The 13776-nt window shown below is 53.5% G+C and overlaps 1 protein-coding gene and 1 long non-coding RNA gene across 2 annotated transcripts; one reads left to right on the top strand and one right to left on the bottom strand.

The window, feature by feature from the left end:
* Window positions 1-247: 247 nt before the first annotated feature.
* On the bottom strand, window positions 248-5313 carry LOC143442587 (uncharacterized). The gene is made up of 2 exons (XR_013110860.1): window positions 2717-5313; window positions 248-1946 (listed from the first exon to the last, which is right to left on the bottom strand). It is a non-coding gene; the product is annotated as an uncharacterized LOC143442587 (long non-coding RNA).
* A 264-nt stretch (window positions 5314-5577) lies between these two features.
* Cbx8 (chromobox 8) lies at window positions 5578-8089 on the top strand. Its single transcript, XM_034506055.1, has 5 exons — window positions 5578-5749; window positions 6140-6183; window positions 6372-6437; window positions 6533-6599; window positions 6998-8089. The coding sequence occupies exons 1-5, from the start codon at window positions 5681-5683 to the stop codon at window positions 7844-7846; spliced, it is 1095 nt and encodes a 364-aa protein (XP_034361946.1). The 5' UTR covers window positions 5578-5680; the 3' UTR covers window positions 7847-8089.
* Window positions 8090-13776: the final 5687 nt, after the last annotated feature.

Consider the following 13776-nt stretch of genomic DNA (forward strand, 5'->3'; position numbering starts at 1 on the left):
AAACCGCGTCCAAGAGGTGCGCAGACAGATTTTCAGGAAGGGTGGGTGTCCCTCATTAGCAACTAGCTGCTGCACTGGCCTTAGAAAAGCAGTGATAGCCACAGTTGTAAAAGAGATAAACATTTCTCGTTGTATTTCCCTGAGCTCTTCAGTGTAATCCCGCCTTTACATTGCATGTATCCCATCCTGTGGACTCTGTTCTGCAAGTATGCTAATAATCCTTTTAAAACCTTAGTGAAGACCAGTATGTGTTGGGGGCAGGCCTTTAATCTCAGCACTTGGGAGACAGAAGCAGGAGGCTCTCTGCGAATTCGAGGACAGCCTAGTACATACACACAGTGAGGGCTATGAAGGGAGACCTCACCTCAAAAACAAACAAAACCTTAGTGAGAGTCTGTACATAGTGACACACACCTGTAATCCCTGTATTTGGGATGCTGAGGCAGGAGGATCATAAGTTTGATTACACAGTGGACAATAGCAGAGCCCTGTCTCCAGAGGTAACTGTTAGAAGTTCAAACAGATCAAATAACTTGCCCACACAGGCATACAGCTAGCAAGCAGGCTAGTCCACAGTAGTTTAACTATGAAGATTTCCACCCACAGGCAGCTTCCAATTCCATATGGCTTCCTAGAACCTCTCAATTTCTTGCTGAGGGCTCTGTGAAGGGGCTTGTGCTACCAGCCTGGGACCCAATTTCAAGCTCTTTCTTACCCCCAATTCTTCCTTATAAGCCCAAGGGGAACTGAAATGTACTGAGAGTTTTAAAGCTCCTACTGTGAAGGGCCTGTGAACCCTGTCTTGGGAGTTCCCAGGCAGAGCCTTTGCTATTTGGTCTGCTTATGCCTCAGTTTTACCTTAAGATAGGGACTGGATAGTTGACCTTCCCTGGATGCCCTGAGTGGCTGCAGCAAGAGTTGGGGCCTCAGCAACTGGTCTATAGATGAGCTTAATTTGGGGTGATTTCTTCCATGGAAGGCTCTATGTGTGTGTACACGCGCGCGTGCGCGCACACACACGCGCTAAGAGGAAAATACCAAAGGTTATGTGGCTTCTGGTGTGTGGAGGCCCCAGTCTACAGGTGGTCAGCCCTTCTTGTCCATCACTGCCTATTCTTCTTCGTTCCTAGGAGGAAGTGAGAGGAGACCATAGAACAGAAAGAAAGGTTGGGAATGTTCTGAGAACAACTAGATACTACAGTCAGTCTGCACAGGCTAGGCCTTCGGACATCGTCCAGAGTACTGTGTCACAGCTACCACTTTCCAGCGGCAGGCGGCAATCCACTCAGCAGGCATTCAGGCCTGGCTGTGGAGTCCCGAGGTAGGAGTGGATGGTGCAGGCAGATCCAGCTCCAAGTCGGCAGGAGGTTAGCCACGGGCCACAGGCCCTGCAGAGGCCATGGTACACATGGCCACGCCTCGGAACCACTCTTGCTCACTTCACAACTCCAAATCCGCCCGCGTGCGTGGCCAAGATTGGGCAGGTCCGACGCTTGCCAAGCCGCGCAGTTGAAACGTACCCAAAGAACTAGCCGAGGCCTGGCCTCAGCCTCAAGCTGGAGGACGCGCTGGGGCTTGCTGGTCTGGCCGGATACCCAGGATTCGAGCGCCCAACCAGGCGCGCTCATCTTCCCTGGACCGCGCCAACCTCAGGCTCCTCTCCAGGGAGGCTGAGTCCATGGGCAGCGGACCTAAGCAGGCCTAAGTAGCCCCAGACTCAGGCCTGCTGTGAAAGTCGGGCTCCAGGACAATCTAGGCATCTTCGGCCGGGGCAGGAGAGGGCGAGCCGGCAGTCACCCTGCTCCTAGTAAGAGCTCTTGGTAGAGAAGAGCAGTGGATAGCCCCACGCCCTGGTCACCTAAACCGGCCAGGAATCCGCCCGGGTTGTGGGGGAATGTGGGGGTTGCGGTAGCAGGTGTCCCCCAGACAAGCGGGTGCCTGCATTTCTGTAAACAAAGAAACAGGGTAGTTTCTCTTGAGAAGGGGGTGTGTTAAGAGAATCGCAGACAATCTCCTTCATAAAAATGCGATCTAAGAGCATTTGATTTCCACTTTCACTCCCCCCTGTGTCTCCCCTCCCCGCCCCTACACACTCACTGTCTCCAAAGACACTCAAATTGCAGCCATATGGGCTAAAGTAATAGGAAGCAGTTACCTTATTTACTGCAGAGGCGGCGCAAGCAAACCTGGCAGCGGTGGCTGCGAGAAGTGGGATTAACAGCCTCGGGTTCTTGTTCTTGGAAACTTTTGTTTTATTTAGTTTTGGGAGGTGCACAAGGGAACAGCCGATTATCTAACTTCAAAGGGGGAAGGCCTTGTGTGATAGGAGAAGAGGTGTGGAGAATTGAGCCGGTGGGCAGGGGTGGTTTCAAAAAAGAAGAAAAAAGTGGGCTGTGGGCAAGCCTTTTTCATTGGTTCCGAGGACTGCCCTGAGAGCTGAGCAGCCCAAATCCGCTCCAGACTTGGTTGGAATGAGGGCAGTTGTTAGTGCCCTCTCCTGGAACACACAGGCAGCTTCCTATTCTGACCAAACCAGACCCCAGCTCTGGGCCTGTGGGACTGCAAACCCATTCCTCTGACGTCTATTCCAGTCTCAATGTTTCTAAACTATCTAGGGGAGAGGCCACCCGGAGGTCTGAGATGACACCTCTGAAACACTGTTCTAGTTCCTGTAAGCTTGGAATCATTTTGGGTACATGCAAAGTTAATATCCCACCTCCTCCGAGTCGATCTACTGAAGGACCAAACTCTTCTGAGACAGGAACCAAGTTCCAGAACTCTGATTGCTTTGCTCCTTCCCTTTGCTACGGAATCCAGCTCCAACTTTGCAATGGGCTCCACGGGAACTCCCGGCCTTTCAAAATCAGAGAGCTCCCAAGCACTCATTCTGTCTTGAGCAAGCTATTGGAGAAGAATTACCATCAGGCAGAAAAACAGGAAAATACAGCTAGAAAGCAGTGAAGGGCACTAACTGCTCCATTAGAAGAGGTAGCAAGCGCCGGGACTGCCTTTCTTCATGTAAAACTTCTCAGGTTAATTAGGCAAAGAAATAAAATTTAGGGGATGAACAGAGGAAGAGAAAAGGAAGGAAGGAAGGAAGGAAGGAAGGAAGGAAGGAAGGAAGGAAGGACGGGGGGCGGGGGCAGGAGTGGAAGAGAGCTGGATTTTTCGGTGAAACTGAAACCAGCAGTTGATGACCCTCGCCTGGAGACCCCGGGTCCAAGAAGACTTTGGAGGGCACACACAACCTAGGGACAGAGTTCTCTTCAAAACCCAAGCTGAAGGAAAAACACCACCTTTCTCTTGACAGGCAAACTTCCCAGGGATGGGAAAGAGAGGAAGAGAGCGGATCCCCACCACCACCAACAACCACTGCACACTGGTTTCAAGGTGGCCCTGAAGCCCACTTGCAGAGCCGCGCCCCCCCCCCCCCCCCCCGCTAAGCTCCGGGTGGCCCGACAGCCAACGCCCGCGGCGGGCAGCAGATTCCAAGCGTGGGCAGGCAGAGAGACTAGAGCGACCCGGGCGGAGGGCTAGGGTGGGCTTTCTCTGGGCGGGGAAACCAGACACTTATAGGCGGCTGAGGCCGACTTTATTTTTACTGCCCAAACTGTTGGAAAGTATTTAAGCTTAAACAGAAACAGCTGTATCGCTGGCACCGGCCGACGAAACTATTTGTTACCAGGAATGACTTTTTATGATTAAGGACCCAGGCGTCGGCGGTCTCTTGAAGGCGGCGGGCGTAGGTTGCCCGGACGATCTGGGCATCCTGGATCCCCTGTTCGTTAAGAACCGAAAGGACTCCTCACCTGGAGCACACCTTGTAATGTCTAGGAGTGACGCCAAAAACTGGAACCCGCGACTGTTGAGACAAGAGGAGGCCTGGGGAGTACCGGCGCAGCGGGCCCAACTCGGCGCTTGCCCCAAGGCCAGCACCGGCGGGTACAGTGCGCAGCGCCTTGGACCCGAGGCCAGCTTTGAGCTTTGGGCTTCCTGCCTTTCGAAACAGACTCCTTAGCTCGCTGTTTTCCGTCTCTTCGTCGTTTTTTCTCTTTCTCTCTCCCTTTCCCCCAATCTCTTCTTGGCCAGGAGAAACGGCTTCGAACCAAGTATCAAGTTGATATCGTGATTTAAATAAATTGCGTGTTCCAAGGAGTCGGACTCTGATCTGGAGCTTGGGTGGTAAAATGGAAGTGTAGGGATAGTGGCTGTTGAGTCTCAGCTTCTCAACAGGAGTTACCATGAAGGGAGGAAGGAGAGCCTAGGAGTGAAAGGTCATTGAGTGTACACAGGTGTGCGAGGGACTGGGGCATCCCTGCACGACTCTTGACCCCTACCTGGGACTTGCCATTTTCACGTGGGCGGGACCCTCTGTTCCAGGTCGTACTGGGTACCGCCACACCCCTCAATTTCCACGCCGATGTTTGTCGGGTGTCCTCCATTTACATTGTCTAGAAGAGCCCAAGACAGAAAGTGCACCAGTTCCGCACCCAGGTCTCGAGCAGAACCTCGGCGCCCCCAGCCGCTCACCCCAGAACTAGCTGGTCTCTAGGCTCAGCCTCGATGGTCATAGGCTCCCTAAACCCACCCAGGCTGGGACAGACCTGGCCAGGGTTGACTTCTCTCAGGACTGAGGAGTGGAGTGGGCAGAAACCGCAGGTTAGGTCAGGGACAGAAGCAGGGGTAGGGCAGCTGAGACTTGGGGACAATGAGGATGGAAAGAGGAGGCTCGCGACCCCTCCAGTAGTGTCTCGGTCCAGGATGGATTCAGGCGGTAAACACGGGTCTGCACCAGTTTGCTTTGGGCTTCTGAGCCCGGAGAAGCGCCCACGCCAGCTCGCAGGACCCGGAGGGTGGACGCGGGCAGCGCTGTGAGACTGGAGACCAAGAGCAGGCTCATTGATTTGTTAGCTGGATGGGACTGGTGATGAAGGGAGGAGGGGGCGTTGCCATGGAGACCCAGGGTGCGCGGCCGCAAGGGAGGGGTCAGGGAATTAGTAGGTTCGGCTCTAGCGACTTAAGTCCGGGGGTTCGGGGGCGCGACCCGTTGCGCCCCAGCACCTGTGCATTGTGCTGTACCAGCGGCGGGCGAGGAGGATGGCGCCAGCCAGGGCATTGGCAAGTGGGGAGGGCCTGGGTCTGCAGAGGGGCAGCGCCTGGCTGGCACCTACGCGGGGAGCCCTAAAAGCTCGGCGGATCAAGCAATGCACCCGAGGAACCAACCGCTGGGCAGCTGGGTAGGGGGGTAGGGGCCGGAGCCTAGGGCAGCGGTCACCCTGTCCAGCCGTGCAGACTGACAGCAGCAGGGCACGCCCCGCTTCGCGTCACTTCCGCTGACGGCACCCTCCCCCCCTCACCCCCGGTCTCTGGAGTGGACGGAGACTCCGCCCCCTGGCGATTGGAACGCGGGTCACGTAGCAACGCAGGGGAGACGAGGAGAGGGGCGTGGCCGGGCGTTAGTCCAATCAGCGCCCGCAAAACGGGCCCAGGACGCTTGGCTTTAGCAACGTCGTTAGCAACACGTGGGGCGGGAGGAAGCGCTGGGAGGGGGTGGAGGGAGGGAGAGTGCGTGGGGGAGGGAGGAGAACTGACGTCAGCGGGAGAGTATTATGGGCTGTCGAGGGCTGGCTGCTGCTTTTCTGCTCCTGGAAGCGTCTGAGGGGGGAAGCGGCGAGTCAACATGGAGCTCTCGGCGGTGGGGGAGCGGGTGTTCGCGGCCGAAGCCCTCCTGAAGCGGCGCATTCGCAAAGTAGGTGAAGGGGAAAGCGGGCGGCGGCGCGAGCCCTCCCTCACCAGGGCCCGGGCTCCCTCCCCCTGCTGCAGCCCAGCCTCCCTTCCCCCAGGTCCCAGCAGCGGCCGCGGCCGTGGCGGCGGCGGCTGCTGCTCAGCCCCAGCGCTCTCCTTAGACTTGCAGCCCTGCACAGATTGCATGGATGGGGGGCGGGGTGGGGGATGAATGCCGGTGCATGCACTTTGTGCAGCGTTTCTGCAGGGGTGCTGCAGTGGGCTGGTTCCTTTGGCGGTAGTGTTTGGAGCATTCATTTGGTGCATGCATTTTCGCGTGTATTTCTTGTGTCCTCGTCATGCATCCCTCCCCAAGCACACACATACACACGCATTTTGCCTTTTGCATCCGCAGGGACGCATGGAATATCTCGTGAAATGGAAGGGCTGGTCGCAGAAGTAAGTAGGTTATATGCAATCGCAACCCCACACTGGTATCGAGGAGGGTTCTTTCTTCCTCTTTCCCCCTTCACATTGAAATACAACATAAGGCAGCCGGAAAAGTTGCACACACATACACGCCCTCCACTCCCTCCTCTCTCTCCTGCTCCAGGGACTGATGCCTGATTCTTCCTGGTTTCCTTTAGGTACAGCACGTGGGAGCCCGAAGAAAACATCCTGGATGCTCGCCTCCTTGCAGCCTTTGAGGAAAGGTACAGCCCTTGAGCCCAACCACTCACTAGAACCCATACAGGCTGACTTCTGTGCAGCCAAGACACACCCCCTTCTATCTCTTTTATTTCTTTAGGGAACGGGAGATGGAGCTCTATGGCCCCAAAAAGAGAGGACCCAAGCCTAAAACCTTCCTTCTCAAGGTATGTTGTGTTCTCCAGTGGTGGAGTGTGACATTCAAGGAGGATCTGCAGGGCTTGTAATCCAATGGGTGTCCATACCTTGTGCTTATTTGTTATCTGGGTTTCTTCTGTCAGTGGCAGCATCAAGGGGTTCTAGAGGTGGGACTTAGCTGCACCAGAAGGGCCTTTATTTCCCCTCCAGCCATCCCAAGTAGACCTATAGTGTTATACAAGCAGTCTGTTGGTTGCAAATGGCTGCTTCCAGAAAAATCCTCTTCCTCCTTCCCCAGACTACTACCATAAGCCCACCTCCCCACTCAATTAGAATTTCCCAGGCATCCAGGGAAAGTTGGGCAGTCAAGGAAAAGAGGTCCTGTGGGGGGCGGGGCTCTTCTCCTCACAACGTCTTTCTTCTGCAGGCCCAGGCCAAGGCAAAGGCCAAAACCTATGAATTCAGAAGTGACTCTACCAGGGGCATCCGGATCCCTTACCCAGGCCGCTCACCCCAGGATTTGGCATCTACTTCCAGGGCCCGAGAGGGCCTTCGGAACACGGGGCTACCCCCGCCAGGGAGCAGCACCAGTACCTGCAGGCCAGACCCACCTCGGGACCGAGACCGAGATCGAGAGAGGGACAGGGGTACCACCCGCGTAGACGACAAGCCCAGTTCACCCGGGGACAGCTCCAAGAAACGAGGACCCAAGCCCAGGAAGGAGCTCCTAGACCCTTCACAGAGACCTTTGGGAGAGCCCAGTGACCGGCTTGGAGAATACTTCAAGGGCAGGAAGCTGGATGAAAGCCCTTCTGGGACAGGAAAGTTCCCAGCTGGCCACAGTGTGATCCAACTTGCTCGAAGGCAGGACTCAGACCTGGTACAATATGGTGTGACCAGTCCTAGCTCAGCAGAGGCCTCGGGCAAGTTAGCTGTGGACACCTTTCCAGCCAGGGTGATAAAGCACAGGGCTGCTTTCCTGGAGGCCAAAGGCCAAGGTGCCCTGGACCCTGCTGGCGCCAGGGTCCGACATAGTTCAGGCACCCCAGGCTCAGTGGGGAGCCTGTATCGGGACATGGGGGCCCAAGGGGGAAGGCCCTCCCTCATCGCCAGGATCCCAGTGGCCAGAATCCTGGGGGACCCAGAGGAAGAGTCCTGGAGCCCCTCTCTGACTAACCTGGAGAAGGTGGTCGTCACAGATGTGACCTCAAACTTTTTGACCGTCACCATTAAGGAAAGCAACACGGACCAAGGCTTCTTTAAGGAAAAAAGATGAATTGCTGGGGTGGGGAGCCCAGGACCAGAGCAGGGGAGAGTGAGCTCAAATGGCTTAGTGCTTTTTATTTCTGGGTGACTGTGGCCTCTGGCTGGTCCTGTCCTTCTTCACACACCTCCTCCCCTTTCATTCCTCCTTCCTCAGTTCTGGTTGGAAAATTATCTCTAGAGTTCTATTTTCTATTAGATGTAAATATGTTATTTAAGAAAAAAATATCTAAATATATATATTTCAACTCTTGAAGTTCTTTTATTTAAACAAGGAGAGAGAGAGATTGTGCTTGGGTAGGGCAGACAGACTGAGCTGGTACAGGAGGGGCCCCTGTCCCGCAGGGCACTAGGAAAGTTGGGGTCCTGGGTCCTGGGATTCTGGAGCGTTTGTGGAGGGACTCAGCCCGCCCACCTCCTCCCTCCACTGCCGGATTCCCAATCCTCCTGGCACCGCAACGGGATTTTTGCTCTCCTCCCCATTGGCCAGCCAGGCCAACAAAAGATTGGCTTCCCAATCAGAAAAAGGGGGGTGGGGTCAGACCAGTTTTCTTTTTTCTATTTTCTTTCTGTCTTTATTATTATTATTATTATTATTAAGACGTCTACTAGGGAAAAAGTAACAACTCGGATAACTTTCTCACATGTGTTGTTAAGGGTAGAGAACAGTTGCGAGTGAGTGGGAGGCAGTTCTTGAACCACAGCAGGAGAGTGCACTTTATGGAGGTGTGAGTGCCCTACACGCGGACTGTGTGTATGTGTCATGTGGACAAAAAAAAAAAAAAAGTCTCCGCGTTACCTCAATTCCTTCCCCTACTTTTGCAGTGAGAAAAGAAATCCAGCAAATGTGTTTACATTCCCGAAATGCCAGGATAAATTGGGAGGATTGCGTGTCAGTGCCCAGAGCGCCAGACAGTTGTTTTAGAAGAAAAATATTCGGGTGGACTTTTTCTTTTTGCGTCCTCTAGATTCGCCAGAAGACAGAGCGGCCCCACCTCCCAGGAAGACTTGGACAAGCCTTTCTCGCCGGGGGAGGGTGGGTCTTGCTTTTAGAGGAGTGAGCGGCCGCCAGGCTACCCCGTGGGGCCGGCAACGGGCTGCGCATCAGGCCGGCTGGTCGGGCTGAGCGCGGGGGTCGCAGCCCGAGTGGAACTTGGTCAGGTGGGGCTCTTGTAGCCGATGGGGCTCGGCGGGGTTTCCATCCAAGAATTCGCAGTAGAACTTTAGCGTTTTCCCTCTTCCCCCTTTCTTAAAAGCAAAAGCTGTAATTTATAGTCCTTTTCGATTCTCGATTCTCGGAGTGCTCGCTACGTGAACTCGACGTTCAGACTCTGCCGCAGGGGGCGGGGGAGCGCGAGGTGGAGCCGGGGGCGGCCGGGGACCAGCGGTGCCCCGAGACCATCTGCGCCCCTGGTCCCGGCCCACTCCGGACCGCGCCGCGCGCAGCTCGGACTCAAAAGCACAAATCTGTCCCCTAGCCTACAGTCGGGGCTTCCAGCAGGGATCCTGCGGCCTCTCCGCCCTCCCCGCCCTTAAAGGGCCAGCAGACGCTCTAACTTCCAGGGCTTTTGGAGGGAGGGGCTGGAAGCTCTGCTCCCGGGACAAAGCACAGACTTCAGGGGCTCTGGGCTGGGTTGGAGGAGCTTGGTAATGGGAAGGGACTGTGAGGGACGTCAGCTTCGTCCCCTGCACTCCTGGCTCCTCATCTCCAGCCTCTCAGTCTCTTTCCTCCAGACTTTATTTTATTTTATTTTATTTTTGCCTTTAAAGAGAGGGAGAAAAAGAGGAAAATGGTGTATTCTACGTGTTTTTATTATTTTTTATTATTTTTAAAATCAAACTGCGCCTAAAGAGAAGCCCCTGGAATGGGGATTTTTATCTGCTCATATTTGTAAAACTAGTATTTTCGACTTTGTATAAAAAAGCGCTGTTGCCTGTGTCTGTCTAGATGTCGGCCCTATTTTCAGATGAACCTGTTTTGAAGAGTACATCCGTGGCCTGTGGCCGAGTGGACGTAACTCTGGGACAGGATTTCCCTACGTGGCTACCGACTCCCTTTCTCTTCTCTCCTTCCTCGCTTGCATCTTCCTTCCCTCCAACCTTCCTGATTCTGCCCTCATTGCCCCTCATCGTCCTGCCGTCTGTCCATGGCCGTCGTGTGTGTCTCCTTAGCTCGCTCTTGAGAGGCTGACTTGGGGGGTGGGGTGGGCAGGGGTCTGGGGCCACGTGGCTCAGAGTCTGCAACTGCAGACGGGCGGAGCGTGGGTGTTGGGTTTATGAGTTCTCAGCTATGTATAAATCTCCAATTGATCTCCGCCTCAGCTCCAGAGTGAAAACCTCGGTACCTATCTTGGGTTGTGAATGTGTCTGTATCCAGTATCACTTTTTACGTGTTTAAATATATACTTTGTAAATAGACACGTGTCTTGGTTTCATTATTTATTTATTTCCCAGAACAGGGAAAAGGTAGCCTGGAAGGGCAGGATACTTGCCTCTCTGACTTAGCGTCCCTTACCTCCACCCTCAGACTCTCAAAAAGGGCTGGACTCCCGACAAAGGCCAGTTCCCAACTTGGAAACCCCTCAGTGGCAGCGAGGGGAGATGGGTTGGGGGAGGGAGCTTTCCCGAGAGCTGTCTTCACTGCCGGCAGAACTTCTCTGGGATGCAGGCAGAAATCGGAGACTCCTAAGATACATGTATGCGCGACCTCTGGGCTCTACTCACTCTGAGGGAGGATTCCCCCCAGTGCCAAACACCTTCCCACACCAAACTTCCAAGCACCTGACACCCAGGAGCCTTGCGGACTCACTACTCATGACCCGAGCATGCTCCTCAATGCTGACACAGGACTTGTGCCCCAGACCTCCCCAACCTCGCCAGCGCTCCCCGAAATGCAGAGCCTCCGTCTATTGATTGAGGAATTGAATTCGCGGGTATTGCTAGGCAACCTGCCTACTTGGAGCCGGCGCAGAGCGCGCTGATGTGATTAGTGAGCCGCCGATCCTCAGCCCCGAGCTCCCGCCCCCAGTCCCTATGGCTTCTTGGACCTTAGTGTTCTTTCGGGTAGATACCCCAAGGTTGGATGAGGGGCTGTCGATGGAGACTTAATAGCGTGAGGTGATGCAGGTTCTCAGTCTGCAGACTTCTCATCATCAGAGGGGCGGGGTCGTGAGGCTGCAAAGGCGACCCATACTCCGATTCCCAAAGAGAACCTTACACCGAACCCGGTTCCATCACCGTATTCCAGGGCAGACGTCGCTCCCTTGCGGAAAAAGTTGTAATCCGTGTGAAGTCGTAGAGCCCAAGGGAAGAATATGGACCGGGTCACATTTTTTGCCCTTAGCCCAGTAGGCAGTGGCCAGGCTGTTGGCAGAGCCTTCCCCACCTTCCTCCTCTGGCTCAATGACCTGTGTGGGAGACTCTGGGTCAACGTCTGAGGTCCAGGGTTGCCACAGCTGGTCATTGGGTGTCGAGTACTTTTGGACATTGAGCGGTCAGCTTGTCTCAGACGCCAAGAGGTCTGTTTCTTAGGCCACCTCAAGGTGCTCTAGGCCGGGCGAGCTCTTTGCTGAGCCCTCTGGAGGGCGATGGCCATCAGGGACCCAAGAAGGCAGTGGATGACTGTGTCTGGTGGCTTTAGCAGTAGCCCCTCCCCCAAGTATAGGTTGGAATACCTCACTGACCCTTAGGCATTTCCCGTTTCTTTGGTCACCACAAACTTTAACTCAGAGATTCCTCGGCGAATTTTCTGGGTATATTCTCCCTGAGAGCAAAGACCAGGTGTGGGGACCCCTGGCTCCAGACAGCCTTCGCTCAGACGGATCTCTCTCCATCCGTCCTCCTTGGCAGGACACGTCAGAGCCGCTGCCGGAGCTGAGCCTGGCCCAACACAAACACGGATTGAATAGAATACTTATGGCTCTGCGTAGAGCCGGGTTTTTTTTTTCCCCCTGACTCTTGGATGCTCACAGCACGCGGGTTCTAACGAGGCCCGGTGCTGTGACAATGGTATGCAAACCTGCCCCAGGTCTCTGCGGATGCATCCACGGCTGTTTTTTTCTTTTCACCAAAAAGTCCTGCAGGCCAGTGGTGGCTCGGATATAGCAGGAGCCCAAGGTAGGAGCCCGAAGGGGTTCTCAATGCCACCAAGGGAAATTTGGATGACAGTAGTAAGAAGCAGTAGGCTGAGGTCTGGACTTTAATTCTGTAGGCTGGTGGTTACTCCGAGCAGCAGGGGTTGTAGGCGGTGCAACTGAGTTCCGGACAGCCCAGGACAGCGGGGGATTCCGCCCTCCTCCCCATCATCATTCAAAGTCCAGCGGCCTGAACTTCGTGGGGAGCGCGCGCCCTCTACAGGCGACGGTGTCAGCCCCTGTCCCAAGTACCACCCCTCCCCCTCTCTGGTTCCGGATAGAAGTGAAGAAGGGCCTCTTTTCCTCCTACTCGGCTTAGCCAGGCATCATCTCTGTGTCTTTGAGAATGCCTGGACCTACGCAGGGTGGACAGGAAGGAGGTGGTGACCACTGGCCTAGAACCCAGCTACATCAATAGTATCAGGTATCCTCCACTTGGTGCCAGTAGTACCTATTCTAGGATGGAGGTGGATTGATTAGGTGATCAGACCAGCAGCACAGAAATGAATAAACATCAGTGTAGGCCAGCCCGGCCCCCTCAACTTTGGTCTGGAGACCTTGTCCCTGTAGACACAGGTTTTCAGAGAGTCTAGCTGGCCAATGGGGCCAGCACTTGCTCCTGTTCCTCCAGGACCAGAGGTCTGGGATCTAACTGGCCCTGTTCACTTTCTCAAAAAGAAAAGAAAAGAAAAGAAAAGAAAGGAAAGGAAAGGAAAGGAAAGGAAAGGAAAGGAAAGGAAAGGAAAGGAAAGGAAAGGAAAGAAGGGGCACTGAAGACAACAAAAGGGAAATCAAATCCAGCAACCTGCTTTGTAAGAATCAAGGAATGAGTTTCCTGGGCTGGAGAGATGGCTTAGCTATTCAGACTCAGGTTCAATTCCCAGCATCTACCTGGTCACTCAAAACTGTAACTCCAGTCCCAGGGGATTCAACATCCTCACACAGACATACATACAGGTAAAACACTAATGCACATAAAATAAAAATAAATAAGTTAGAAAAAAGAGTTGGGTTTCTGCAAAAAGGTGTTTCTATCTGTAGTGTTGATCCCTCCTCATAACCTGACATCCAGTTCTGAGTCCCAACAGACTTTCTGCCAGGAGTGGGCCCGTCTTTCCTACACTTCAGAGGAACTATATTCTCCTGAAAGGCCAAAGGAAATTTCTGAATAAAATTAATGCTGAAGAGAGTAGCACAAGTCTTGGGCTGGGGAAGGTTATGTCATAAGCACATCTTCCCTTCCTTATCAGTTGTGGGTAAGAATCAAAGCCTTCACTCAAGGCTTCCTATCCTTCTCAGAGCTTCTGGATATGGTACTGTGGAGATGAGAGTGTTGGTTTACTCTTATGCTCTGTGTGTGTGGAAAAGTGAGTTACTGTGTATCACAGAAGCTCCCTGTGTGGCTGGAGATTTTCATATATATATATATATGTAATCTCCTTGTCCCGTGATGAAGGCACCATCTAGTAATGGCTTCTCACTGTCAGCCAAATTTCTATCCCTGATCAAATCATATATATATATATGTATATATATGACAAATATATATGTATATACATATGAATATATATGACAAATATATATGGATATTCTTGAATATATATGATTATGTATCTATGTGTATATATCTATGAACATGAATAGATTTTATATATATGTATATATACATATATAATGTATATATCTTTCCCATTAAGCCAGGCTTTCTCAAACTCAGCTCCTTGGATATTCTGGGAAGGCGGACTTTTGTATGGTGGACACCTTGTGTGGTTCTGTGGCACTCTTGGTCTCTCCAGGCTGGTAGTAACCT

Source organism: Arvicanthis niloticus, chromosome 6, assembly GCF_011762505.2.
Source record: "Arvicanthis niloticus isolate mArvNil1 chromosome 6, mArvNil1.pat.X, whole genome shotgun sequence".
NCBI classification, from domain to species: Eukaryota; Metazoa; Chordata; class Mammalia; order Rodentia; family Muridae; genus Arvicanthis; species Arvicanthis niloticus.

Coding starts and splice junctions, on each gene's coding strand:
- Cbx8 (XM_034506055.1), top strand. CDS start 5,681: ATGGAGCTCTCGGCGGTGGGGGAGCGGGTGTTCGCGGCCGAAGCCCTC. Junction 5,750..6,139: donor TGAAGCGGCGCATTCGCAAA/GTAGGTGAAGGG, acceptor TTGCATCCGCAG/GGACGCATGGAATATCTCGT. Junction 6,438..6,532: donor CTTGCAGCCTTTGAGGAAAG/GTACAGCCCTTG, acceptor TTATTTCTTTAG/GGAACGGGAGATGGAGCTCT.